General features: G+C 32.3%; 2 protein-coding genes across 6 annotated transcripts; both read left to right on the top strand.

The window, feature by feature from the left end:
• Positions 1 to 10,209: 10,209 nt before the first annotated feature.
• On the top strand, positions 10,210 to 15,428 carry LOC117916757. Of its 2 annotated transcripts, none has more exons than XM_034832925.1 (4): positions 10,210 to 10,293; positions 11,248 to 12,369; positions 13,413 to 14,083; positions 14,174 to 15,428. In XM_034832925.1, exons 2-4 carry the CDS (start codon positions 11,267 to 11,269, stop codon positions 15,193 to 15,195), a joined length of 2,796 nt encoding a protein of 931 aa, XP_034688816.1. In that variant the 5' UTR covers positions 10,210 to 10,293; positions 11,248 to 11,266; the 3' UTR covers positions 15,196 to 15,428. The 2 variants fall into 2 exon arrangements, with proteins under 2 accessions (XP_034688816.1, XP_034688815.1); XM_034832924.1 differs by lacking the exon at positions 10,210 to 10,293 and adding an exon at positions 11,024 to 11,138.
• Positions 15,429 to 17,434: 2,006 nt separating this feature from the next.
• Positions 17,435 to 24,158, top strand: LOC117917120. Of its 4 annotated transcripts, none has more exons than XM_034833345.1 (15): positions 17,435 to 17,516; positions 18,144 to 18,293; positions 18,683 to 18,767; positions 18,848 to 18,955; positions 20,131 to 20,235; positions 20,859 to 20,942; positions 21,032 to 21,147; positions 21,388 to 21,489; positions 21,580 to 21,693; positions 21,781 to 21,837; positions 22,036 to 22,102; positions 22,416 to 22,469; positions 23,055 to 23,129; positions 23,588 to 23,623; positions 23,852 to 24,158. In XM_034833345.1, the coding sequence occupies exons 2-15, from the start codon at positions 18,274 to 18,276 to the stop codon at positions 23,942 to 23,944; spliced, it is 1,116 nt and encodes a 371-aa protein (XP_034689236.1). In that variant the 5' UTR covers positions 17,435 to 17,516; positions 18,144 to 18,273; the 3' UTR covers positions 23,945 to 24,158. The 4 variants fall into 4 exon arrangements, with proteins under 4 accessions (XP_034689236.1, XP_034689235.1, XP_034689233.1 ...); XM_034833344.1 differs by having other exon boundaries at positions 17,438 to 17,516; positions 18,161 to 18,293; positions 18,656 to 18,767; XM_034833342.1 differs by having other exon boundaries at positions 17,438 to 17,516; positions 18,656 to 18,767.
• Positions 24,159 to 24,407: the final 249 nt, after the last annotated feature.

The raw sequence follows: 24,407 nt of genomic DNA, 5'->3' as shown, positions 1-24,407 counted from the left end.
GGCAAAGTCAAATGATTATTTCAAATGTCAAATGACGACTTCAAAATTCAACTTATAATTTCAAAACCTATCTTGAAGTGACCTTAAATTTCAAAATTAACCTAATTTTGAAATCACATACTATCACTCTGAGATTTTGCCTCATCTTCCTCAAGAATTGTGCTTTAGGCACTCTATCCGCCTTAAATGGGCCACACACCACTAGAAATCATGATTTTATTATTTTTTTAGTTAATTTTAAGTAATTATTTAGGAAATAAGTGTCTAATGGGAACACGCCACATGTTGAGTTTTTGTGGGAACTATTAAAACTCAATTTTTAGGTTTTTTTTTTTTAAGAGTTCTTGATTTTTGGAGAATGAGAGATTTTCTAGCTATGAAAAAAATATAAAATGATTTTACTAAATTATATATAGTTTTTTACTATAGGAAATAGTAAAATAATTTTTCTTCATAGCTTTTAGTTATAAAATATGCTATGTAAGTCCTATGGCTATGTGAGTATTACAAAATTATTTATTTACTTTTGGCTTTTGACTACATCAAAAAACATAACATAATTTAAATAGCATTTAAAAATTAAAATAAAATGAGATAAAACTCCCTAATATACTTTACAAAATATACGTTTGATATGAATGAGGTCTTTGAAGAAAGGGAAAATCTTACTTTTTTCAGCAACTATGAATGAGATGTTTAAAATAAGAAAGAAATCTTTGAGAACTTATCAACCTAAAACTCATGATAATAATAATAACAACAAAATGAATTGATAGAAATTTTTTTTATAAAATATGGATTTAGTCTAGTAATCCTACCTCTTTTTCTAAGGTTCACTATGAATATGGAAAATGATGTCATCCACGATATTTTACGCCATTCACTTATATATATATATAGTTTTTCCCTCATTGGGAAGAACATTTAAGGCAAAATGGTTGGATGGATTAAAAAATGAAGGCAAAATGGTCTAATGGATTAAAATATGATGCATCAATCTTGATAGTTTAGAATATTTTCAAACTCATCCTCAAATCCTTGTCATGGAAGATTTATCTCAATCTCTCATTAAAAAGCAACAGTTCAAGCCTAACTTCTTATTGTAAAAACCATGAATGGATACTAGAAGCTCCTCCCTCCTCTCACATGAAGAGGAAGACACTTAAATAAAAAAACTTCATCAACATTTGACCTGCAAGAGAATAAAGATGATTGTGAAGGAATCCTTCATTATATCAAAAAATCAAAATGATAAATAAAACTCAATTCAACAATAAGATATTTTAAACACAAGCTAAAAAATTCACATGCCTATTAGAAGATAAATGTAATTATTCTAACTATATCAACCTAAGGTAATCACATAGAGTGGGGGTGAATAGGGTGATGGTCACTTTTTTCAAATTTAACAATTATGTAATTATTTAACAAAAATAATGGAAGAGCAATTTGTATATAAAATAAAGAAAGTAGGAAAGGGAAATTACAAACACTAATTTTTATACTGGTTCGATGCAATTCGACGTACATCCATTCTTCTCAAGCTCCTAATTGAGTGAGGGTTCCACTAACAAGACTTCGAATCCAAATCTTCAAGTTTTATTATTGAATTATGGTTTCAATTAACCTTCTTGAACTTATAACTCTAAACACCATTTACAACAAGACTTTGCAAGATAACGCTTCCAAATTCTTCCCTTTGGATTATGCATTCAAAGAACCCTCACAAGACATGAAAATAAAATAAAATAAAAATATTCATAATTTAATATAAAATCTTGATTTCCAATCATGCGGGGCCCACTTAGGGAGAATGGAGTACCCAAGACATAATTCTTGAGGTGGAAGAGGAGAAATCCCAAAGTAGCAATGCATAATTTTGAAATTGGGGTGATTTCGAAATGGATCTTAAAATCATAGGTTAAATTTTCAAAATGGTTATTCAATTCTATCCAGTTGTCTTTAAATACTCATAACTTCTTCGTTTCAACTCTGATTTATATATCTTTTGAAGTGCTAGACTCTTGACTTTCCGAGCTTCAAAATGATATATAATATACTAAAAAATAATCTCAATAAACCCATCAAAAATTACATAAAAGTTAGTGTATGTGTTATTACCAAGTTTGAATTCCAATTCTCATGTTGAACATTGAGTTATGGCCTCCAAGCTTCTTTCTTGTGTTTTCTTGCTATAATATCCATTTCTCATCACACTTGAAAACTCTCGGAGCTCCTTGTATTTACATTAAGCTCCTTCACTATCATGGGTGAAAGAGGTTTTTGTAACTTACATCCTTTTCATCTCTTAAATATGGATTTTAGATCAATATATACATTACACTCATGACTAGGGTCTTAACAACAATTTGAGTTAAGTGGAATGAGTTAAGCCTTTTTTATCACATAATTCTCTCTCTAGTTGTGTCATTAGAGTATAATTTGTGGCTCTAATCACCGACCTACATCCACTTTCCTCAAGCTCCTACGAGTGAGGGTTCCATTAATAAGGCTTCCAACCCAAGCCTTCAAGTTTTATAATTGAATTATAGTTCCAATCAACCTTCTTGGATTTGTGGCTCTAAACACTCTTTACAATAAAACTTTTCAAGATAACCTCTCCAAACTCCAAACTCACAAGATATAAAATGAAAAAAATATTTGTAGTTTACAATGTTTGCTTAAATGGAATACAAAAAAACCTAATTTTAAATGATACATTAAGATGAAATGCAAATTTGAAAGCAAATGCACTCTAAAAACAATCTCGTAAGGCTCATATAATACTTAATAATGATCTAGAACTCTTCCACCATCAATGTAAGAAGTTTTGAGACTTTAAATAGGAGTTAGAAACCCAAACTAGCCATTAGGTAAAGTTTAGGGTTGAGCCAACTATTAGCCGTTGGGTGGCAAAAGGTATAGAAAGTGATTGTTTGGTCATAGGAGCCCAACCAATCGATAACCATTCAACTAGTCCTTTATCAGTTGAGTATGATGAATAGTAACCGATTGAGTGAATAGTAATTGATTGAGTCTTTCTAATCAAACTTTGGTCAAACATACACAAAATATAGGAAATTGATGTGCAAATGACCTTCAACAACTCAAATTGTTTCAATATGAAAATTTAAGATTAAAAAAACTCTTTTTAATGATGAAATACATATCAAAGTATGAGTTTTTATTCTTGAAACAATCAATCTCATTTTTTTTTTTATATAAACAATCATTAAAAATGCATAAATGAACTTTATAGTTTTTGCAACTTTTGCATTTTTTACATAAAATCCTTAGGGAACCCGACTAGATGAACTCCTTGTCATTTTGAAAACTTTTTTATCTATGAATAACACTAAACAAAGATAGTTTAATTTAGAAAGATTCTTCATCCAATTTATAAAAGAATAAAATCCATTTAGGTACTTAAATGATTTTAGGTGCTTAAGTAAAAATGAAATATATGATCCTAACGCACTAAAAACTTTAAAAAGAGATTTTAGAGAATAAATATTGATTGATCTTCTCTTTAAGGTTTGCTCTTTTTTTTTTTCCTTTGACATCTTTGTAATTGTCACTTTAAAAATCTTCATGCCTAAACATATCTAGGATAAATCATTAGTTCAAATCTTATTTTGTTATCATCAAAATCGACATTAATCAAACCTTAATTTCATAATAAAAATCTTAGACGAAAGTTAAGGCATCTTTATATGGCTATAGTGAGTTCACATGTCTTTAGAATGATAAAAATTTTTCAAACGAGCTAACACATCACATGGTTACAATAAGATTGTTCATATATAAGCTAAAAAACTCACATGCCTACAAGGATGAAAATATCAGCTTTCACAAATATATCAATAGTTGGACTTTACAAATATATTGGGATATATCAAGAAATATTGATGAAAATTTTAATAAAAAAATAATTGTTATGACAAAAATTGATCAAAATTCATAAAAATATTGGGAAACACTCAAAAATGATAAAACAAATAATAATATATTGATATATGAAGAAATTAATGTATGAGTGATATAATTCATAACATTTTATAATAATAGGTAGAATTTGAAAATATATTTAATACTAAAATGACAATTTATCTACTTTATAATATATATAATTATTTTCTATTTAAAAATATTTGTAATTTTATTTACAAATTATATATTCTTGTATTTAATTCATGATTTTTGTGCTTTCAATAATTAATTAAATGGAATTTGAAAATAAACCATTAAAATTAATAAATTCATAAAAAATTTGTTTTAACATTATATATATATAATTTAGGTCTAAATATAACATATATAATATGTAGGTCATCATGTGCAATAAAGGCATGATCGTCCAAGCAATTCAAAGGTTATCTCTTACAACCTAGAGACCTTGGTTCACGTCCAACTTGAAAAATCAAGAAATATCTATCATAAGCTATGATACATTATGATTATTAAACCTAGTTCAACATTTTAATTTGTTGAAGGACAAACAATAAGTCCTTATTTAAATTGTAGATAATTTTAATTTATACAGTGTGGAAGTGCCATATCCTTGCGAGATATTTCTGAGGAAGCAAATCTCCGCTGATCTCATGATTTTCCACACTAACCCACAAAATAGTGGCCACTATGGTTATTTTTTTATCATGGGTCATTGGACCAAGGTCAAGCCAGCCATTGTCAGCACACCTCCAATCCAAATTCCATCCGCGTGAAATCATTTATATTCAAAATTTAACCATATTTTTGGAGACCCATTGACCTAGGAGGCCGAAAAAAGTTCAAATTTTGCTATTCTTTTTTTATTAAAGATATTATTTCTCAATGAAAAGTTACCACAACCACGAGCCCAAAAAGTTCAACAAGGTCAGCATTTGGTTGGCATGGCTGCTACCCCACTAGAAGACCAGATATCGTCGTTTAGGTCTTTGTTCGATCAAATTTAGGCAAAGTGTCCTTCACATGGTATTCTATTGAAAAAGTCTTTTTAAGTGTACAAAGCCTTTGAATTCTCGCCCTACTCGAGTTCTCTCAAATTTCTTTTATTATTTTCTATTTTTAATAGCAAAGATTAATAATAATTTTTATATAAGATACAGTAGAAAAATGTTAAAGAGTCTATTTGACAATTGTTTTCGAAAACAGTTTTTAATTTTTCAAAAAAAAAAATCAAGAAAGCACGTTTGATAACCAACAATTGTTTTTTGTTTTTTGTTCTTAAAAACTAAAAATAAGATATCTTCAGAAAACATATTTTAGTTGTTTTCATATATTATCTAAGAGTTGTTTTAAAAAATAACTATACAAACATACAGAATGATTAAAAATAAAACACTAAACATAAAATTTATTTTTAAAATATTAAAATCGAGTTAAAAATATTTTAGATTTCTAAACAAACTTTTGTTTTATAAAACATTAGACTAACTTTTAAAAGTTATTCTCAAAAATTGTTTTTTAAAATTATTTTCGAAAACAATTATCAAACAAACCCTAAGGTGATATTTATCAAAGTCTAAATTTAGATAGTTGAATATATATGATGACATTTCAACAGTTAAATGATTATACAAGTAAATGAGATCAAGGTATAAAAATATAAATAAATGAGACTAAGGTATAAAAATAAGACTCAGAAAACATATATGTTTTCGATACCTATTGAGAAAAGTACAATAAATGAGTATCCTAAAAAAATAATAATATTTAAAAACCATTTAAAAAGTTAAAATATTAAAAAAATATGTTATCTTAAATTTTAAAATTAATTTTTAAAAATATAAAATAATCCATATTTTATTAAAGATAAGAGTTCCCATATTAAATATGCAAAAATGATTATTATTTTCTATTTTTAATAATGAAAAGTATATTCAAACGAATATTTAATATTATTCGAAAATAATTGATGAGAACCATCTTTTTCAACTACAAGGGAAGTTGGAGGTTTACCACACTAAGGTGAAAGTGTCATATCCTTGGGGATACTTAGGATTTGTATTAGGCAAAGCAGAGACAAAATCTCATCATTTTCCCCAAGAATAATCCGCATTAGAGGCCACTACGCTCTTCTTTATAACTATTTGTCAAGTAACCAATGTCTAATTTCCCCGTAAATCACTCGAAATTGAAATCCCACCTTATGTGAGTTCACAGAAGTAACCCCATATCCTAGGAAATTACTATTTTGGTCCTCGGTTTCATGATTTTGAAGTCAAGTGTCCCACACTGGTATTGGGCTCGAAAAGTCATTTTCAGGAGTATAAACCCTTTGAATGTCTCTCTACTGGTGGGATGCTGGTGGGATTTATCACAATAGCCATTAGGTACGACTCCACTCGCGCAAAAAACGAAAAAGAAGATGGAATTGAAGACCATGGCAGTAAAGAATTGACTTCTTTTGTACAGCACAAAAGGCATATTGGTAGGAAGATGTGAGGCACGTGGAGACTTACGTATTTGTCTCTGTTCTCAGTAGGTATATTTCGTAAGGTTAGGCCTTTTTGGCCAAATTGCAGGCTTACGTGGCAGCCACTATATACTCTTGTGGCCAAGTCAAGATGTCGCGTTGGCTGCCCAACTATGCCACCTGGGTGGAACCAATTTGCTGCAAAAGTGGTGTCCAATGTTGAAGTGTGACGCCACCAAACCATTCAAAAGTGAACCAAACTTGACTTTGTATGCATTTTGGGTTGATAAAATTGGGAGTATGTTTAGGGTTGGTGATTGGGTATGTAACTTTTATTTTTATTTTTTATCCTTTTGGAGATGGCATGGTCTCCTAATCAAGGGCACCATTAGTTTCCTAATGATGTTTTGAGACCATGGCACGCGGGCCTCACGTGCATATTCATGAGATGTGAAACTTACTTATTTCAAACCACATTCATCATCCCTTGTGTATGAATTTTCCCTTTTTAATAAAGATATAATGAGACGATTTTTTTTCGGATATCTATCTTAATTTATATCTAATAAGGCATTTTGAAAGAAGTATAAATGAGTTAGGATAGGTTCAATTTATTTTTATTTTTTGTTTAATAATTTGATTGGGTTTAGAGTAGATTTGGAAATCATCTTGATCCACATGCCATACCCTAATTATATATATAATTAAATAAAATAATAATTTAATTTATATTTTCATTTCCTTTTTTATTATAGATCAAATAATAAAATTTATAGTATTTATTTATGAATTATGTTTATTTTAATACAAATAAAAACTTGAGAAAAAAAATTAAATTAAAAACGGAATTGGTACAAGGTGATCCATCCCAAATAGGTGTGATTGCATGATGAAAATAACACATCTTGAATTGAAAACTTTTTGCCTATTTACAATCAAATACAATAAAAAAATTAAAAATTCTAATATTTTCAAATCTTCACTCTTGATTTTGAAGTAAATTCGAAAATACATATGACAAAAATTTATTAAATTCAAACCTAATTCCTATTTTTGTTATTTTGTAATATTTTTTCACTATTTTTTTTTTCTCAAAATTGATATTATAGAGTTTGTTTGACAACCGTTTTTTAAAATAATTTTGAAAAATAGATTTTTAAAACAATTTTTTAAAATTGTTCTCTTGTTTTTATAAAACAAAAGTTTATTCAGAAACCTAAAATATTTTTAAATATATTTTAAAAATAATTTTTATCTCTAGTGTTTTATTTTTAATCATTCTACATGTTTATATAATTATTTCTTAAAATAACATTCTAGAAAACAAGTAAAAATAATATAAATCAATTAAGAGATGTTTTATGAAAACATTATATTATCTATTCTTAACATAAAAAACAGAAAATAATTTTTTGTTATCAAATATGTTTTCTATGTTTTCTCTTATGGAGAACAGAAAACTATTTTAAAAAATAATTCTCAAGCAAATCCTATTTCTTTATACCTCGTTGTTAATAATGGTCATGGAAAATATAAATAATATCCTTCCACTTCAACAAAGTACCACGAAAAAAACAATCCATATAATACTTCACTAATTTATCAAAAACAATTAAAAAATTTGTAGTACAACAATTTGAACATATGATTATTTATTTTGAAAATGTGATTTTCACTTAAAATACTAACTTTATGCTTTGAAAAATGATGCAAATCTTTAACACATGGAGTTGAAGATCATAGAAATAAATCATTTATTGTTTTGAAATCCTAACAAATCTTTTATGGTACCTCAAAATTGCTTATTATTCTCAAAAAGTAATTCACTTTTTGAGACCCTAAACCCAAAATATTGAACCACATCTTAGAGGTATTGCTTCATGTAGCATATTGCTTTGAAAAGCTTGAGAGTTGACCGTTGACTTTTAGAGAATCTTTGAAACACTTACATAAGAGTAGGTTAAGATCATAATTTATTAAGGTAGAAAAGTTTTATTTGTTTGGCAATTGAGGCAGAAAACCCATCTAGAAATTTCTATTCAATAATGCTATGTATTTTATTGTCACGTTTTCACAAAATAGTATACTTTTGCAGGGACTAATTATAAAGTAATTATTAATAAATATTAATTTATTTGTACATAGAAAAAGAAAGTATGTACACGTCAAAAGATTAGAAGAAAACAAAAATTGTAACTTTACCCTGATGAGTCTCATAGTTTAATGCCCTTATATGCATGTGCCACAAAGTCCTTTGTGGTCGTCCAAACAAGAAAATAACCATATTTGAATACTTGATTATAAATTTAAATTAAAAGATTTTCCCGTAAGCATATGTCACATCTTCCTAATCATATAATTGTGTTTTATTGGATTTTTTGTAAACCATATGATACAAAAAAACCAATACTTTATTACAAATAATATCAAAATTGGTATGAGTGTTCCTTATGAAAAGTATTTATGATATGTCATATGAGTTATCTTATATTATTTAATTAAAAATAAAAAAATATATATTTATTTGAACTTGTAGGAGAATATAGAAATATTTTATGGGAGAAATAAATAAAAGGGATGGTCATGTTTTCCCTCGTTTTTTATTTTTCAAGTTCATTCTTCGTGTTCTAGAGCTTTCTTCTAGTGATCCATAATATAAAATATACAATTTGTTTTAAATAATGGAGGAAAAAATTGAAAAAAAAACGTTCATTATGAAATTTCTTAAAAAATTGTTAAAAAAATCTAAAAAACATATGGAGTTGTTTAACAACTGTTTTCAAGAAGGATTTTCTATTTTTTAGAATAAACAATTAAGAAAATATGTTTGATTATTAAAAATTGAATCTATTTTTTATTCTTACCAATATAAAATAAGATATTCTTGAATAACATTGTTTAATTATTTTCAATTGTTTTTATTTATTTTCATTTTTTGATGATTGATTTAAAAAATAATTACATAGAATGACTAAAAATATAATATTAAGTATAAAAATTATATTTAAAAATATTAAAAATGGGTTTAAAATATTTTACATTTTTAAATACACTTTTGTTTTATAAAACATAAGAGAAAATTGTTATCAAAGATTGTCTTTCAAAATTGGTTTTTTAATTGATTTTTAAATAAATATGTTTTTATAAACTATTTTTTATAGAAAATAATTTTTAAAAACTATTCTTAAAAATTGTTTTTTAAAACAGTTATTGCTCTTCATTTATCACCTTTCAATTTTATTTTTTATTTTTTATTTTTTTCTCAAGAAAACATGCTAATTTTTTTGTTTTTCAAAGCAGTTAGGCTCCTTCCCAAAAACTTAAATTAATTTTCTTCGAAACCCAATAAATTTGTTAGGTTTTGTTTTTTTAGTAAAAAAACTATAATGCACCACCTAATTCTAAGTCCGTAACAAACCCAATATCTGTACCTTAAGGGCCCCTGCATCTGTAATGGCAACTCGCCTGTAAAAAATGGCTTGACCAAACAAGAGAAAACAAAGAAAAAGTTGACATCCTTTCAATAATTCTAATTGAATTCTCCATTTTCCAAGCAAGTCGTATATGGGCTTCCTCGAATTCAACTTGTCCGAGTTTGGCAAAAGGCCATTAACACCCATTTCTGCTGCTCTCAAATTACGTATGTACATGCAAAGTCAACCCTGCCACACCACATTCTTTTGGCTACTTATATGTCACCATTACTCAATCCTCTGCAGCATTGTACTTCCCTTTCATTCTCTGCAATTCTGCCTGCTTCTTTGCATACCGTTGGGAATGGTAGTGTGAGATTGAGGGTTCTCTTTAGCTTGGCTTGCTCAGGAAGAAAAGGCTCTCTTTGGTGTCCCTGGCTTAGTTCCTTTGTTATCAAGCTTGTGAGTATGAATCATGGCTTGTCTGTGGTCTTTTCATTTTTGTTATTTGTGGCTGTGGTAGAACGCAGATTTTCTTGTTCTTGGGATTTGGGTTTGAAAAAATTTTCTTCTGAATAGTTTTACATTTTTTTGGGGGATCTGGGTTGAATCTGCCATTGATTTGTTTGGTAGCAGAGAAAATATGAGAATAGAACGGAATTTGTTTGAGCATTAAGTGTATAGGTTCCGCTCTATTTTCTTCTGGAAGTGGAGTGAATTTTACGCTCCTATTCACAAACTTCCATTTTTTTGTCTTTTGAGAGTGAATATTACGCCCTGATTCATAAACTTCCATTTTTTATTCTTTTGAGAGTGAATATTACGCCCGTATGCACGATCATATGAACTGGGTTTTTTCAATTTGGAATTTTCAATAATTCAAGAAATGGGTTTCTTCAATTTTGAAGCTTGAGAATGAAGAGAAATGGATTTTTTTTTTCTTTTTTTGGTTATAGTATAGGAGTACCAAAAACGCAGGGGAAGCCCACTTTAACGGCTACAAAACCGGCTTTGAAATGGTGTCTTGAAGATGAAAATGTATGTGAACTGTGAAGTAGTGAAGGTGACGCGTTTGGCATTTTAAAATTTTAATATGAACGTTTAGCCCATGTGACCTTTGATGCATTTCCCATGGAGTGCTTCTCCCACGCTTCACTCTCTCTCTCACTTTTCCATATAAAAAGCCTTTATGGCACAAGATCCTTTGCTCCTCATCCCTCAACGATTCCACCTCTTTCTTCTTCCATCCTCTTAAGCTCTTTCTCTTAGTATCGGTTAAAGCGATATTACACTTGGAAAGTCTATAGGTCTGTTAATCTCCGCAGGGTTAATTCTTTTTTAGCTGATAGTTCTGTATCTTTGATGATTTACAATTTCTGTAAGACTTAATTATGTTTGCTTTGCAATTTTCTGTAGGTTCGATCCAATTAGTCAAATGGGGTTGGTCCGGAAATCCCAAATGAGAAATGGGGATTACTTGGAAGGGATGCTGAATGAATATGTTGGTGGAAAGGCCAAGTTCAAAGCTCATAAGAGTCCCTCTGCTCGCCTTGTTACTGCCCTTACTTGTCTGCAATTCGCCTTCGCAATTTATGCAACCTTCTTGTTGTACTACATGAGTCCGGCGATAGACTTACGGTCGAAACCGGACTTTGCATGGGCTACACGATTCGCCCAGCACTGGAAACAGCTCATGATCCAACCCCATGTTGTCAGTCACTACCAGGAAGCTTCTTCTCTTGTTGGGGCTGAGACAACACCAATCAATCCATCAGAAGTTTGTGAGCATGAGAAGATAGATTTCATGCAGAAGAAGTCTAATGATGCACAGATGATCAAGTTGAAGACAGAGCTTTACAGGGAGGTGTTGGAGTTTCAAAGCAAGTCCTTCGGGACAGAAACTCTTTTGGAGCTTATGGCAATGAAATCTAAATGGGATTTGAAGGGTCCAACCAAGCCTAAGGTGACAGTGATCTTGAACCATTTCAAGAGGAAAACACTCTGCTCCCAGCTTGACTCATTGCTTCACCAGACCCTCCCCTTCCACCATGTGTGGGTGCTTTCATTTGGGAGCCCAAATGAGCTCTCACTGAAGAGAATTGTGGATAGCTACAATGATTCAAGAATCAGCTTCATCAGTTCAAGCTATGATTTTAAGTACTATGGAAGGTTTCAAATGGCCTTACAGACAGAAGCTGATCTCGTCTACATCCTCGATGACGATATGATTCCAGGGAAAAAGATGTTACAGATTTTATCTCATGTAGCAGGAACTGACAAGTACAAGAACTCGGTTTTGGGCAGCATAGGGAGGATTTTGCCTTTCAGACAGAAGGATTACACCTTCCCAAGCTATAGAAAGTTCCGATCAAAGGAGGCAGGCCTTTATTTGCCTGACCCTGCTTATGATATCACAGTCGATAAGATCGTGCAGGTGGACTTTCTTTCCAGCTCATGGTTCCTATCTGCAGAGCTCATCAAGACCCTTTTCATTGAGACTCCCTTCACCTTCATGACCGGAGAAGATCTGCACCTCAGGTATGTGTATAGTATCTTATTTGCATTTCAATTAAAGAGAAGTTTTAACAAATGAGCAAATCCATATCAATTTGATAAAACAAATTTTTTATTGAATCAACTTGGCCATAGTTTGGAGTTGTTTTGGTGTTTCTAGGCAGTGATCATCACTATTGGATTCAACAAAACTAGCAGTTTAAATATTTCATTCATTGAACTTTGATAAGTTTTGAAGGAAGCCCCTTTGTTTGCCTCAATAATGCAGTTTGACCAAAACAAAAAATGCAGGTTGGTCACCTGTTCATTAGTATATATACACTCAGTGATTAGTTTATAAATTAGTACCGGTAGAACCCCAATATTGTTTGTATAAACTAATATTCAATTTCTTGGTTGAGAATTGTAATTATCTTGGGATTTTTGTCATATTGATAATCCAATCAGTTAGCAGTAGGTTCAATCTAGTGGAAGAATAAGTAGCCAACTAAGTGTAGATTGAATTGAAAATGACTCAGAAGGCATTTGAAGTAATTATATATTGAGTACCTCAATCAATTGATTTTCAGGCTGAACTTTCTATACAATTATTTTGCTTGCCTAACCTTGTTTCATTGATAATGTGGTCAACTTTTCTGCTTAACAGCATTTATTTAGTAGATAATTAAAAAAGATTAGTATATTGTTTTCTAGTTTAAGATGGGCACCCCTGTTTCCACTACTGATTTTCCTGCATCCAGCCATTTGTCTAAAAGGTGCCGAAAGTCTTTGGTGGTCCCTCTACCACTATTTCTGCTATTGTTTGAATGGCATTTTGGCGTGTAGGAAGTCTTGGGTCAAGACCATTAGATAGTGTGCCTTTTAGAAATATAGTGACATCCACATTTGGTTTTTTCCCCAACCATTCAATCGAACCCTTATGTAGAAGCCACTGGTGTAACAGTAAGAAGTTACAAACAAAAACTTTCTGATATTTGGATATTGACAGGCAGAATACTGATGAGTACTTCCTTTATGACTCTACCTTCTGATTCTGCTTCTAATGATTGGAACTTCTAATTGTGCAGCTATCAGCTTCAGAAGTACAGAGATGCTGGCTCATTCGTTCTTCCTGTTGATCCAAATGACAAGGAAACTTGGGGTGACAGTGAACACAGGCTTGCTTATGTGTCTGAAACTACTGTTATTTTCAAGGACATTGTTCAAGTCCGGGATGATCAATGGTGGAAGGCACTTTCTACTGGTTATGTGACTCAGTGGGCTGCAATGAATCCTCAGAAAATTGATGCACTCTTCTATGCCCACTCTGTAAATGAAGTTAAGGCGCTTGCACCCCTTCTGGAGAAGTTCAGGTCTACTGTTGGGAAGAAGGCCTATATTGCGATCTCAGGAGGCAATTTCTGCCCTTGTGAAGATGCTGCCACAGCATTAAAATGGCCTAAGTCAGTATGCAGAGAAAGGAGATTTAAGATATTTGATTTGGGAGTTGGGGCTCTTTCTGGAATATCTAATTCAGAAGTGCCTGTGGTGCAAGCAGTGTACTCTAGCATGAAAGGATTGATCAAAATGCACAACCCCAGTGTGGTGATCACTCTCTCTGACATTGATCCTCATGTGAGGAAAGCTTTGAAGATGGCCTCAGAGACTAATTCAAATGGTTCAACATTGGTTCTTTTACCAAGAGCTTCTGTACCAAAGGTTCTTTGGATGGCTGATCTTCGGTCCACGGCATTGCCAAGTAAGAAATCAATTTCTGAAGTTACGGAACTCTTTCTTCTTCCTTTTGATTATCTTATGAACAATTATCTAACCAACAACTTATTTCCAGATTGGAACCGGATGCGAATCTCCATCAGTATAATCACCCAAAACCGTGCCACCTCATTAACAAGACTTCTCAAATCTTTGAGCAATGCCTTCTATACCGGGGATGAGGTCTCTATCGCCTTCAACATGGACAGCAAGGTGGACGAAGAGACTATCAGGCTTGTGAGTAATTTTGACTGGCCCCATGGCCCCAAGACTCTTAGAAGGAGGATCATTCAGGGAGGGCTCATCCGAGCAGTCAGTGAGAGCTGGTACCCTGCTTCTGATGATGATTATGGACTTCTACTCGAAGATGACATTGAAGTCTCTCCTTACTACTATCTCTGGATCAAGTATGCCCTCCTGGCATACCACTACGATCCCCAGGTGTCTCTTCCTGAGCTCTCCTCTATCTCTCTCTACACCCCTCGTTTGGTTGAAGTAGTGAAAGAACGGCCCAAATGGAATGCAACCGAGGTATTCAAGCATATTCATCCAAACACCCCTTACCTCCACCAGTTACCCTGCAGCTGGGGGGCAGTCTTCTTCCCCAAGCAGTGGAGAGAATTCTACGTATACATGAACATGAGGTTCACGGAAAATGCCAAGGAAAACCCAGTTCAGATTCCAAAATCCAGAACTAATGGTTGGCAAGCTTCATGGAAGAAATTCCTGATCGACATGATGTATCTCAGAGGGTATGTCAGTCTGTATCCAAACTTCCCAAAACAGCACAGCTTTTCGACCAACCACATGGAGCCAGGAGCCCACATCAGCGCAAAGGATAATGTGGTCAAGCACGACAAGACAGATTTCGAAGTGCCATTGCTGAAGGAGGACTTCCGGACTCTGTTGCCGGGCGGGAAGATGCCTCCAGCCTCAAGGCTGCCGTCAGTAAACCTCTTCAACCAGCCTGTTTCTCTCAAGGGGCTAAAGGCTGCCGGAGCCAAGCTGGGGCAGGATGTGCTTCGATGCGACAATCTGACTGAGATCGTGGCTGTTGATCATCAAACTGGTCTGCCCGCTGCCTGCGTCAAATTCTGATGATTGATTTGTTGTTAAGTTTCATTCTTTGTTTCTTTCCATATATTCGTTAAAAGTGTAATGTTATTTACAAATGGGGTGACTGAGTGGAGGAAACGGTACTGAAGCAGAAAGTGGCTCTCAGTGGTTCTTCCCCATTGTAAATCCCATTGTCGTGGGAGGGGAGTAGGATTCTTGGTCGGAAAATGGTTCGTATACTTTCAATCTTGCAATGAAGTTTGTTTTTTCGCAAACACTCTCTCCTTCTATGCTGTGGTGTGGGCCATGATGACTTTGTTAACAAAATATATGATTTGTTAATCGGGAATAGGAATGAAAATAGAAAGGTAAATCATAGTTTCTCTGAAATTAAGGAATTTAAATCTTAATAAGAGTAAGATTTGATTAAGACACTAATGAATTTTTATAAGAGTGAGATTTGATTACGACACTAATCAATTTCTTACTTTTATTTTGGTCTCTAACAAATAATCCAAAACCACGAAGGTATCATAGTCTATCATATTATTTCTTGTCATTTTCATAGCATTAGGCCTATTTGGAAGATACCATAGTCAATCATATTATTTCTTGTCTAAAAAACAATTCCAAAAAAATAATTTTTAATATATTTTAATATTTTTAATATTAATTTTCATACCATCCTTTTATTTTTAATCACTCTATATATTTATATAATTATTTTTTAAAACCACCCTTAAAAAACAAATAAAAACAACATGGAACAACTTAAAAAATATTTTTAAAAACACTATTATTTTAGAAAACAAAAAATTGTTATAAAAAACAGTTACCAACAAACCCTTAATAACTTTTTCTTTTAATGTATATTCATATGGAATGATTTAATTTCCTTAAGATGGAAGATAGGGCAGCTTTCATAGAACCACCCCTTGCCCACATGGCTGAGGTCTATAGCTTGGAGTATTTTGTAAGCCAAAACCATACTCACCTATACGTTTCAATTCATTTGACTATGATTCTTCAACAAATATTTTACAATTATCTAATCTGAAATTTTTCCTTTTGGTAACACATCCCACACTCATCAATCAACTCATATCAACCCACCACCATCAAAATAAAAATATTTTTTGATTAATTGCTCTATTTCATAATTTCATAATTTTCATTAAATTTATTTTTTAATGGAAATAAAATAATTCTCTTCCTAAAATAAGTTTTTAATAAATTTATATATATAATCGGCTTTTAAAGTGTGTTTGGCACTATTTCTACTAAAAATGTTATTAGTGAAAATATTTTTAAGAAAATCACAACTATTTAGAAAAATAGTTTTTTGTTTTACAAAACAAAAAATTAAGAAAATACGTTTAACAACTAGAAACTACTTTATGTTTTCTGTTCTTAAGAACATAAAATGTGGTATTTTTAAAGAATATTTTTTAGTTGTTTTTATTTTTTAGGATTATTTTAGAAATTAAATATGCAAACATGTAGAATGATTAAAAAAAAGTATTAGATACCAAAATTATTTTTAAATCATATTTAAAATAAGTTAAAAATATTTCAAATTTTTAAACAAATTTTTATTTTATAAAATATTATAAAATAATTTTCAAAAACTGTTTTTCAAAATTGTTTTCGAAAACATTGAATATAACGTAAATATTTTTTGTTTAAAACTCTACAAATAATTTTCCAACAACAAAAGTAATCTTTTAGATTTTTAAAAATATTTTTAAAAATTTTATCAAATTTTACACTAAAATTGCTGCTTAAAAACATTATAAAACATACTCTTAATTTGTAAAAATATAATTTCATTATAAAAATTTAGACTGTAATTTATGACATAAGTTTCAAGTAATTGCTATTAGAAATATAAATTTTTATAATGATTTATATTATTGCATTGATGGCATTAGAGAAAAAAAAACGTATAATTGGATGTAAATTTTTTAGTTAATAAATCTTTGTGAAATGACTAGGACATGAAATTTAAATACTCTCCTTAAACACCAGTGGTGTTAAGGTTTGGGTGACGGGCCGTCAGGGAGTGGTGTGCACGTCATTCTCTCGTGGAATGATATAGAACAGTCAAATAATGTTGGATCCTGCAGTGTTTCTTACGTGGCGTATTGTGATGGACTGTGAAAGAAGGCACACGACCGAACTGTGGTTATAATTTTTTTTTGAAATTAGGGGCCTTTTCGCCATATGGGAAATAATCATATTTTTCCAGTTTTGAGCAGGGCTCACCGGCGATCCCTCAGAATCCGTCTCTCTCTCTCTCTCTCAAATCCAGTCTTTCTCTTTCTCCGGAATTCTCTCTTTCTCTCTCTCCAAACACTAAGCCTGTAAGTTTCTATTTTTTTTCTCTATGCATTTGATCAATTTTTGTTACATTTTCAGTTTTTTTTTTTTAATTGAAATTTATGCGTAATGATCGTCGATTTATCATGTGTGATTGCATTTGAATTTCAGAATTCAATATCCGTACGGATTTTGAATTTCTCCAACAATTGTAGCGTACTCATCTTGTCAGAGTCCATTGGTATTTGAGTTTTTTTTATTTTTTTTTCTCAATAATTTGCCATTTGGTTGTCTCAATTTTGCCGTTTCTTGTTGATTAGGGCTTGGTTTTCATATTCATTCGTTTAGTTTAACCTTTTTATTCACGAGTCATTGGCCATGCTTTTGCTTTTAAAAAAATTGAACATTTGTATTATGTTTTGGCACAATAATTTTATTCTATTTTTCATATTTAAATTCAGGCGGTTACATCATTCTTTTTCAAGATGGAGATCAATTATTTTGTATTTCTCAATTTAAATCTAGGTTAAGTAATGTATAAACGCAATATTATAAAGGATCTCAATTATGAAGCAATGCGGATTTGTTTGAAGTTAAATTATAAGGGTTATCAAATTACCAGCTTTGAATATGAAATGTGTTGTGTAAACTGAAATGATTTGTTTTGTCAGGATTTCTGTTGTGGCAGATCACCTTAATTCTTGTACTTGGATAATGCTAATTTGCTTCAGAAGTTGTTTGAGAGGACCGGTTTCTTCTCTGTGTGTGACCTTTTGAATTGGGGTCATAGAATATACCAAGATGGGGACATTACATCGCAGGTTTAAATCCTTTCTGTACTTCCAATTTACTTTTACTATAGCAAGTAGAGATATTGCTCTGGTGCATTTGGTTGCATAATTCCAAATCCACAATTTGTTCTGCTATTTATCATGGGTTTGGAAGCATATTTAATTTCCAGGAACCTAAGTCCTCAAAATAATTCCATATTAAAAGCTAAATCCTTGAATTCCATATTGTTGGAATTCCAAATGAAATCCTAGTTCTCTTCAACCAGATACTATCAACTGCTGCGAGCTCCTTTTCAAAATTATTGCATTACAGTTATGAGATGGTTGTAATGCTAATATACAAATCTCGCCCTGCTTAACTGCCTTAAGTAGTTCTCCTGTTTGGTTCGCAGTGGAGTTCTAAAAAAATCACATGACAGTGCCAGGCTTATCATCACAACTATTATGGGAGTTGTCTTTGGATATTTTGTTGGTGTTTCATTTCCATCTGCTTCTCTCGCCAAGGTATGTAGGCCTATCTTTATTGTATGCATATGCTGCACTCTGCACGTATCATCAATTTAATTCATGGTTAAATCTTGCAGATTAACTTATCTTCAAGCCTTATGTCCTCTCTTGATGTAGCCACCTCTGAGCATAAATCTAGTAGAAGTAAATCTTCTGAAACTCTTACACCGGGCACTGTTCCTAAGGTACTCATGCTCTAAAGTATTGTGAGCTGTCTTATCTTGTTTTTACTAATATTCTATGTTATTTGCATCGCTTTGATCCATTACATCCTTCTGTTCCAACCGTCTAACAAAAAGGGATTTGATGAAATTCCAGTTTTATGAAATTTTATTGATACTTGCTTGAAACTGTGACTTTGGTGAAGCAAAAGAATATTGTTGCTTTATTAGGAAACACAAAAGCCCTGGTTAGTCGAGGACGGGTTTACTGGTTTTTAAAGTTATTTTGTTTGGTAATGAAGCCTCGATGAAAGCTTTCAAGGGATGGCGCCATGAATAAATTGCTGAGAGATTTTTTTTCTAGTGCTTAAGTGTGCTGCTTTATTGTCTTGTCTCAAAGAGTTTTGTACCATGATTTGAAGCTTAAAAGAGGTGCCATTGATATGGAAATAACTAGCTTCTAGGCTAATACATTGACTATTAAGAAATGAAGACCACTGGGATATTGCTTGAGAATTTAGAATGGTTAGAGTCTGATTCCTTGACTATTGCTACTAATCTGGATGACAGTATAAGGGCTTTCTTAAGTTTTGATTATTTCTAATAGATTAATTGATTAAAATAGATGTTTCTTTTGCATATCGACATTCAGACTATCTTGATTTTCCTATGTGTGGACCAAGTTTCAAAATTGTTTTATGATCTCATACAGGTCCTTAAAATACAATGAATAATTGTTATTTTGGATTTAGGCTTACTTGTGAAGTTGTTGAAATATGGTATATTGTCTCTGAGTCACATTTCTAGGATATGGACACTCGAATAGAAGATGAATATCGATGGTTATTACCAGACTTCTGAAACTAGTTAAATATCAAGCCGTATACTTCAACAGAACATTATTGCATGAAGAGATATTGCTATTGCATACACTTCTGTGCTTAAACTTGTATGTATGCAGGCAAGGAAATTTAAAAGGACCATGAGATGACTGAATGATTCAATTTTTCACTAGTATTTCAGGCTAGCAATTAATTGCTTTCCTATAGCAGATATGATTGGTGTTTACCAGTGTCAATACAATATTTACTGGCCTTTATATATCTTCTTAGCTGATGTGGTTGCAGCCATAGGTTCAGCAAACTTTTTGAGTTGTGATTCAGACTGATAATTTGATTGGCTTGCTTATTTTCTCCCAGATTTATGTTCCAACAAATCCTCGTGGTGCAGAGTCGTTACCTCCAGGAATTGTTGTATCAGAATCTGATTTTTATTTGCGCAGATTATGGGGTCTGCCCAGTGAGGTATGTTCTATAATGATTTTAACAAAAATAACAGTGACAGAGCTCACAATTCTGAATAACTATAGCCCTGGCTAGAATAAGTTTGGTATAATTGATAATATCCACTCTATGTTAGTATTCAATATGATACAATTGAAGTAAAATTATTGCTCAAAGTCCTAATACAATGGAAGCTTGCTGTTGTAAAAGTAGGCTCGTGCAAGCATTAACTGTTCTTCTTCCAGTGCTGTAACATATATTGAGCTTTTTTTTTTGGTGCAATTATTATGTTCTAATGGTTGTTTAAAAGCTGTAAGTTAATTTATAAAATCAGTTGTCATTTATTCTGAAACCATTTGCACAAAATTAGATCTGTGTCTCTCTATCATATGCATGACTAGATGTCTTGGAAACTCACTGTTTCTTTAATAAGAGGACAGGCAAGAAAGATGTAGTCGGAGGCCAATGGTGATGGTGATTGTAGTTCTTTCAGTTCAAAATTGTATTTCTGCTTTCATATATAAGCACCCAACACTGGCAAGCACCATGGTGTGGCAAATGTTGAGGGTTCCAGTGATTCTTCATATGAGTTCATTTTCTAGTTGATGGAAATTGTCTTACAATGGATCTTCTTAAACCTGCAGGATCTGAAGAAAAAGCCCAAGTACTTGGTGGTATTTACAGTTGGTCTTGATCAACGGAAAAATATTGATGAATCAGTTAAAAAGGTCATCCACATGAGCCATTCCATAATTTTCATTTTTTTATTTTGATTGTTTCTGGATATTGAGTTTCAGATGCTTATGTTTTGTGGCAGTTTTCTGAGGATTTCCAAATTTTGCTTTTTCACTATGATGGTCGAACAAGTGAATGGGATCAATTTGAGTGGTCAAAAACTGCAATTCATGTTAGTGCAAGAAAACAAACAAAATGGTAAGGACTCTACACATAATTTTGAGCATAACACTCTGACCCCTTTCAGTGAGAAGTTTAAACTTAAGATGTAACAAGGTCCTCTTATAAGAAGGAAAAGCATAATTATTTTTATAATTAATTTTTTGCACTCTGTTGAAGGAGAGACACGGCATTATTGGCTAAGCTGAAACTTTTTCTGCTGCAGATGGTTAATACTTTTTGTCCTAGTCTATATTTATAGATTCCCATGTATTGCAGGTGGTATGCAAAAAGGTTCTTGCATCCTGATGTTGTTGCTGCTTATGAATATATTTTTATATGGGATGAAGACCTAGATGTAAAGCACTTCAATGGAGAGAAGTAAGTTTTTTTCCTGTTAACCAATGATAGTTCCTGGTCAAATTGAAAATTTTTACACTTCTTTGTGTTCTGCTTCCGATGATCTTCCAGGTATATTGAATTAGTAAAGAAACACGGTTTGGAGATCTCTCAACCTGGTCTGGAGCCCAATAATGGACTAACATGGCAGATGACAAAGAGGAGAGGTGACAGAGAAGTTCACAAGTAGGCTTTGTTGCTCTCTCTCTCCCCCTCTTCCCCTAATATCTTATTTCTGCAAGTTCTAAATTCTGTATTGCTGATTGGTGACAGAATTACTGAAGAGAAACCTGGGTGGTGTAGTGACCCACATTTACCTCCATGTGCAGCGTATGCTTTCTCTCTGTTCTCCCTCTCTTGCATATCTGGTGTGCGTGAATTTGTCTTTATGAGTGTTAAAACATGCATAAACACAATGTAAAAATAAATATTCAAATATTTGTAACATAGGGTAAATATGTTGTGTCTTGGGACTTGCATTTTCTCCCCTCTCCCCTCTTAGGCTTACAGTTTTCTACATTAATTCAGATTTGTGGAAATTATGGCCCCTGTCTTCTCTCGGGAAGCTTGGCGTTGTGTGTGGCATATGATTCAGGTATCCTTTATTTTTTAGGATTATATTGCTTTCTACACATGGCACATGTTACAAGCATGCACATCTTTTCTCTTCAAGTTATTCTTCTGTTATCTCATAGTGAGAGTTTAAGGCAATAGGTTTTTGGAGGGTGGCAGATGCATTCGCATAGTTGCAAATTTTCTTAAACTACTATGTTACCCCTATTTTTTAACGGAAAAAAATAACCATATACCATTTTCATCCATGAGGAGAGTTCCTTTAATGTAATAGCATGTTGTAGTATAGAAGTGCACTTCACTTTTTTAACAAAAGTCTTTTAATGTGCTTGCAGAATGATTTGGTGCATGGATGGGGATTGGATTTTGCACTTAGAAGATGTGTAGAGGTGACTTTTTTTATCTATTGCTGCCCTTTCTTTTTCCACATTGATAGTTGGATATGTTTCAATTTTAGACACCACCACACCCAACCAAGCCCTCCCCCACCGCCAGCACAATAAACAAATAAATAAGATGAGTTTCAGTTCCATCCTACATCTGGTTGAACTGCTTGTTGACAAACAAACAAATAATTTTTCAGCTAGTAACAGCAGCTTGAACTGTGGAATGAATGGATCCAATGTGGAAAGCTCTCAGACAAAAAAATTGTTTTAGGACATGGTTCTAACCATTTAATCAATTTTTTCTAATGGATTTGGATCTAGTAGTTTTGACCATTAAAAAAAATTCAAGTTTTTCGGTAGTGAAGATAACTGAGCTAAAAAAAATACTCATTAGGCTTCCCATTAGTGCTTTGGATTCAAAAGAGCAACTAGTTTATTTGGGCCATTAAAAGAAAGTACATGTTTGGTTCTATCAGTGAATTATAGATCATATATTTGATATTTTTCTTTTGGGCTAACAACCTTTTTATCAGCAATCTACTTTCTATTTGACATCAACTCATAATTGTTACTGGATTTTCTTTACAGCCTGCACATGAGAAAATCGGTGTGGTTGATTCACAGTGGATTATTCATAAAGTAGTACCTTCTCTTGGGAGCCAAGTAAGTCATATTTTTGAGGCATATTGTGATAAAATTTTGTTGTGAATTTCATGAATCTGTGCCATGCATTTTATGCACTTTGTTGTTGACTGGCTTGTTTCAAAAAAATTGTGAAGTCAAGGAAAACCTTATATAGCTGTAAACAATCTTCATCAATTTGCTTCATATTTTGATCAATTCTTTTCTGAATTTGCATCAAGATTTTGAGGCATGGTGTTGATGACTTATTTGTTGCAAAAAAATTTGTTTAGTTGAAAAGCGCCTTGTGGCTGTAAATGATCTTTAGATTTACATGTGAAATGATCTTCCCACCTGTCTCATTATCTCATCTGTATGAATTCATTTTCCTTATTGTGAATTTTTTGTACTTTAGTACACACTTAATTTTTGCGGTTGTCATTTTAATTGGGCTTCTCAAATTTCAATTCTTACTTCAAGCTTTTTCCATAAAATTTCAGGGCGAGTCTGCAGGTGGAAAGCCTCCATGGCATGGGGTATGCATATTTAACATATCATTTTGAAAGCTTCAATTATATTTGACATGGTTTTGTACATCTGTCACTGAGCAGTCTCTGCTGTTGCTTATTTACTCACAAATTATGAAGAAACAAAGATTTCACCCCTTGTTATTGGATTTTGAATTATTTATTGACCCATTCATTACGGTTTTTTATTGGACCAGCCTCTTAACTTTCTTTCTGCATTTCATTTTCGACTCACAGGTGAGAGAGAGGTGCAGAAGTGAATGGGCTCAATTCCAGGCTCGGCTCACTAGTGCTGACCAGGCCTATGTTGCACAACTCGAGAAAGGATGACTTAGATGCATCTACTACCTCTCCTTCCCCTCTGCACTTGTTCTTTTTTCTCTTCATCTTGAGGAGTGTTCTAGGGTCTGATTCCTTGAAATGATGTTCTCTTTCCGTGACCAGAACTGTTTCTTCTGTATTTTACATACACACAAATACACTTTTGATAAGAGGAAAATATTACATCTTTTTGTCTATAAATATATCTCAAGTTTGTGTTCAATTTGGTAGGTCTACTCTTTTCCTGTGGTTCAAAGTCCTAGCTTAACAGACAAGAAAAATGAAATGCTTCAGCAATGAAATTTCTTATATAGTTTGTCCCAGCAGTGGCTTATCGCCACTGCTGTATTATTGTATATAGCATGGATGGTCATGTATCTGTGATAACTTCTGCCTGCTTTCATTCTCTCATCTGTAATAAATGGTCTCCCCAATCCCAGAAATGATTGGATTTCTTTAATCACTGAGTTTT

Source organism: Vitis riparia, chromosome 6 (genome assembly GCF_004353265.1).
Source record: "Vitis riparia cultivar Riparia Gloire de Montpellier isolate 1030 chromosome 6, EGFV_Vit.rip_1.0, whole genome shotgun sequence".
NCBI lineage: Eukaryota > Viridiplantae > Streptophyta > Magnoliopsida > Vitales > Vitaceae > Vitis > Vitis riparia.
This window is presented reverse-complemented; position numbering and strand designations above follow the sequence as displayed.